At 49.8% G+C, this 4,739-nt stretch overlaps 1 protein-coding gene across 1 annotated transcript; it reads left to right on the plus strand.

Moving 5' to 3' along the window:
- Positions 1-1,799: 1,799 nt before the first annotated feature.
- Positions 1,800-3,924, plus strand: HDGFL1 (HDGF like 1). The gene has a single exon (XM_070584155.1). It carries the CDS (start codon positions 1,928-1,930, stop codon positions 2,615-2,617), a length of 690 nt encoding a protein of 229 aa, XP_070440256.1. The 5' UTR covers positions 1,800-1,927; the 3' UTR covers positions 2,618-3,924.
- Positions 3,925-4,739: the final 815 nt, after the last annotated feature.

The following is a 4,739-nucleotide window of genomic DNA, read 5'->3' on the forward strand; positions in this document are numbered from 1 at the left end:
CTGGCTTGTCACCATGCTCACCTTGAACAGTGTTTCTAGGTTTGGTCGTGCCTTTAGACTGAGTTGATGGCATAACTAAGTACCTTTTCTGGGTACTGAGACTTTTTCATCCTTGACCAACTTTGGTACCTGATTTGTTCATTAGTGCAGCATATTTAGGGCTGAGGAAAAAAGTCACATATAGTAAGACCTCTGCTTATAGAAACTCCACATTCCTTCCTACTATGGGTTCCACAGCTGCCCACGATTTGCTATTTTCTTCCCAGCCACTAAACATTTCTAGTTTTCCAGCACTTTTCCTATGAAATTGAGAGGAAGGAATGTGTCAGATTCATCTTTGTAGCAGAACATCGATATGTGAGTAAATTATTGATGCACTGTTGATGTTACCTAATTGGTAAAGCTGTAGATATTTGTGGGGCAGATAAGTGTTCTAAGCAAACGGCTTGACAGAAAAGCCAAAAGCACTCGCTTAGAATTATCCAAGTTCATCGTATTTGTTTTGGCTTGTTGGGAGAAATTAACTTCTTTTGCCCAGAGCATGTCTCCACCACTCAGAGGTGAAATGGCTGATCCAACCCAGCAAAGTGCAAACAAATTTGAGTTGTACTGAAATGGGTTAATGGTTCTAAATCTCCACTGGTCACTGTGGTTCTAATTCTCCACTGGTCGCTGTTGGTTACTGTAGGAAAGAACAACAGTGTAGTTAAATACGTGATTGGTATTAAAAAGTCTCAGTCATAATAGCCAAGAGGATGATTATGATGAATTTGGCTGGTTTCACTGTGCAAGTTCATAGCTAGCTACTAGGCCTCAAAAAAGGTGTAGAAAGTCGTTTAAAACTCGCAGTTACAGGGAAACGTCCGTAAATATCTGTTTAGAATAGACTTACAGGTGGAGAAAAATCTTAAGTCTCTCAGCTGAGAGAATGCTTTTTAGTCTGCAGCCCCCAAGAAGTTCTAGTTACCAACAGCATATTTGATATGAGCAGACCTCTGCCTAATTCTTAAGCACGAGGAGCCAAATTTTCCCCTCTTGTAGGGAGATACTGAGAGCATCTGACATACTCTCCATATTATAACCATATAGTCTTATCTTTTAAAATATGCAAGAATCTCTGAAAGGGTAAAGGCCACATCCAGCACCCGATGCAAAACTTCCATGTAAAGTAGGAAATTTTGATATGGCTAATTTGACAGGGTCATGACCATGTCATTTGTGACTCCAAAAAAGTATTATTCGTTTAGAATACTGGTTTCCAAGAGATGTGCAGTCTAGACATCCTAACAACATCGCTGACTCTATCCCTTTGCCAGACCTCCACTCGGTCCTGGAGTCTCTTTGCAGGCTCCAGTCTTAGCCCTCAAGGAAATCAGAAAAGGGTTGAAACCAAGACCTGGCCATCTCATCAACGGCTCCTGAGGCAAGAGTGGAGTTTTCCGTAGTGAGCAAATGGGGGACCGCACGGGGACTGCAAGTTTGCACCAGCCTGTTACAAGTTTCACCGAAATAATGTGCTAACTGTGTCACTGTTTTCTTACCACACTGCCCCATTTCTTCCCTTTCTAGGCCACTCTGGCACACAACAAACCATGCAACCTTCACGGCCCAGGTGCCCTAGAGAGAGATCCGCACGGGGCCACTTTCAGCACAACTGCCACCCGGCTGTCCAAGCTATTCGCTCCATCATTCTAAAACCCCAGCGTCTACAGGACGGTCCAACTGGCTTTGGGTCTCAGAGATAATGCACTCTTCGCACTAGAACCTTCTCAGGGAGCCCGAGCGTTGACCCCGCGTCGCGGGCGCGCGCGGGGGTGGGGGAGGGGCCCTCGAGGCGGGGCCGCGCGACCCCCAGCTCAGCGGCCGCCACCGCAGCGCGTCGCCCACTCCGACCGCCGCCAGAGGCCGGGTCCGCCGTCCCCCCAACATGTCGCGTTACTGCAGGCACAAGTACAAGAGGGGGGACCTGGTTTTTGCCAAGTTAAAGGGCTACGCCCACTGGCCGGCCAGGATAGAGCAAATGGCCGCCCCGAATCGCTATCAAGTGTTTTTTTTCGGGACCCACGAGACGGCCTTCCTGAGCCCCCAACGCCTCTTCCCGTACGAGGAGGCCAAGGAGAAGTTCGGCAGGCCCAACAAGAGGAGGGGGTTCAGCGCGGGGCTGTGGGAGATCGAGAACAATCCTACCGTCCAGGTCGCCGGCCAGCCCCTGGCCCAAGAGAAGAGCTGCGCGGAAGGGCCACTGCCGGCGTCCGAGGCCACCGAGGGCGACGGGGACCAGGAGAGCATCGCCGACGGCGACAGTGATGAGCAGGGGAAGCCCGGCGTCGACCAGACGGTCCAGGAGGCGGGCGAGAAGGGGCCGCTGAAGAGGAGCGCGGGGGAGCTGCCGGAGGACGCCGCCAAGCGTCCCAAGGAGGCCGCGCCAGAAGCGGAGGAGGAGGAGGCCGCCGGGGAGGCCGCGCTGCTGCTGGAGCCGGAGGAGGAGGACGCCAGCGCCACGGCCCAGCCAGGCCTGGCAGGAGGGTCGCCCCCAGAGCAGCGGGAACCCAAGGAGGAGGCCGCCGAGAAAGACGTCGAGGCCCCAGGCGTTGGAGAAGGTCGCGAGAGCCTGTAGTCACCAAAGTCTCAAGAAGAGACCCCGCCCCCCGTTCCTGCTGCGGCCTGGCTGTTACTCGGGAAACCGACCTCGGCCTGCCAACTGGGACGCCTTCCCCGCCCCCACCCGCTGTCCTTGGCCCGCTCTTCCTGTCCACGTCCAGCCCCTGGGATTGACCTGGATGCTCAGGCCACCTGCCGTTCACCTCTCTGTCCCCACATACCTGTAAACTGAGTCAAGGCCTGTGCTCCCCGGGATGAGATGAGACCACCCTGCCCCTCCCTGCCTGGAACTGTTTCCCAAGGCTTCTGTTGGGGCCTGCACCAGCTGTTGCCACCCCCGGGACCCCTCTCTCCCTCCCCCAGGCACTCTGGACCTCTGTGTTGGAATCCGGAGTAGGAGGGGAAGAGGTGAAGAGAGGTGGAGGATAAAGAGCAGGGGTCCTTCCAGGGGCCTGGAAAGGGCAATCCTCAAACTATGGTGGCGGGGGCGGGTGTTGGCAGGAGAGTGACGTCTTCCTGAGCTCCTGTCCACTCCTCCCATACCTATCATCCCTGCTGCCTAGATTCAGGGAAAGTGGGACAACTTAACTGGGGAGAGCTTTTCTTTCAGAAATCCTTTTGCTGACCTAGGGAGTTCTGGGATTGTAGTTTTTCATTGGATAATTTGAGGGCATCCCCGTTGTTTGTGATATGGGAAGGCTTAGCTTTGCCCAGCTTCTTGGATGGGAATGTGAGGAGGCCCCATTTAGCTCTCTGGGGCACCATGGGATGTTCTCGGGAGACCCTTGGCCACCCGTTTCGCTCTCCCCACAGCCTCAAGACTACCCTACAGTCATATACACCACCCAGGCATCAAAGAAAAGGCACATTGTTTAGGAAACCTTTTTGATAAAAGAAAATTTTAAAAAATTTAAGAACTATTCCTGGGTATGCCTCCACTCTGCTCCTAACTCTTCCAATGCTACCCCCATTTCTGAGATGAACTCGGAGGTTTCCCTTCTGTTTGGGGTTTTGTAACCTTCTTTTTCTAGTTAAGGCTTTGGTGTTGCTTTGCAGGGTCATTTCCCATCCACATCCTCCAACCTGGTCCCCTCAGGATTGTCACAAGGCCTGATATGTAACCTACCGAGACGACGGAGAGAGACGTGTCTCCTCCTAACCTCTTCCCAGTGGTCTCTCTATGCCTTTCTTCATCTTTTGTCCGTGTCACCCCTGCCCTTCTACCTTGGGCTCTTATGAAATATTGTTGACTGTAGCTTTGGGAGTTAAGATCTGAATTATTTCGGTTCTAGAAAATAAAACCCGCTGATTACTTTAAACAAATCTCAGGTCTCTTCCTTTGGTGTTGAAGAATTGGCCCTTAGATGTAATGCTCCTCCTGTTTGCTGTCCATCCTGTGTTAAAAGCTGTTAATTTGTAAGAGGTGTTTTAGAATCACTCTTTAGAAACCTTCGTTATCTTAAGGTCTCTGCCCTTCACTCCATCTGTAGAAGTCACTGCCACCGATTAGAATGAATGGAAAGAGGTCAACTTAAAGTGTTTGAATGATTACAAACTGGGACAATAAGTGAGTTTGTAATATTCTACATGCTTTGCCAAGCAACAGATTCGGAAAAGAATAGGGTAAGAGGATTGGTCCTTCTTTGTTTTGTTGTGATTGCTGTTTCCCAGATCTTACCACTACTCTCTTTCCTCCAACACCTTTTACATGAAAAAAGGCAGTTGCTTTATATTCCCAGTTTTTAAAATATGTAGTATCTGCAGAATGTTTTGTCTTTTTTTGGTGGCTTTGTGCAAACAAAGTCTGGGGATATTGAAATATACTTAATATAATCACATGTGGGGTTCCAGTTTCTGTGTTCATCAACACTGCGTGCGTGCAGAGACTGGGTAAATACTACAGTTCTTCTCATAGAAAATGCCAGGCCATCACTAACCAGTAGGTTGGCACCTGAAGACAATCTAATTTTCCATCCCTGTATAAGATGGTGTTATTTTACTCCAAAGCGTGTAAGTCAGATGATTCCTCGTTTTTCAACTACTGCTGTTGTGATAATATTAATACAAGGAATTAGTATTCAGTCAATGTCTATCTTGTGCTGAGAAGAATGGCTTTATTTAATCTTTGTAGTAATCTG

This window comes from Equus przewalskii, chromosome 19 (genome assembly GCF_037783145.1).
Source record: "Equus przewalskii isolate Varuska chromosome 19, EquPr2, whole genome shotgun sequence".
NCBI classification, from domain to species: Eukaryota; Metazoa; Chordata; class Mammalia; order Perissodactyla; family Equidae; genus Equus; species Equus przewalskii.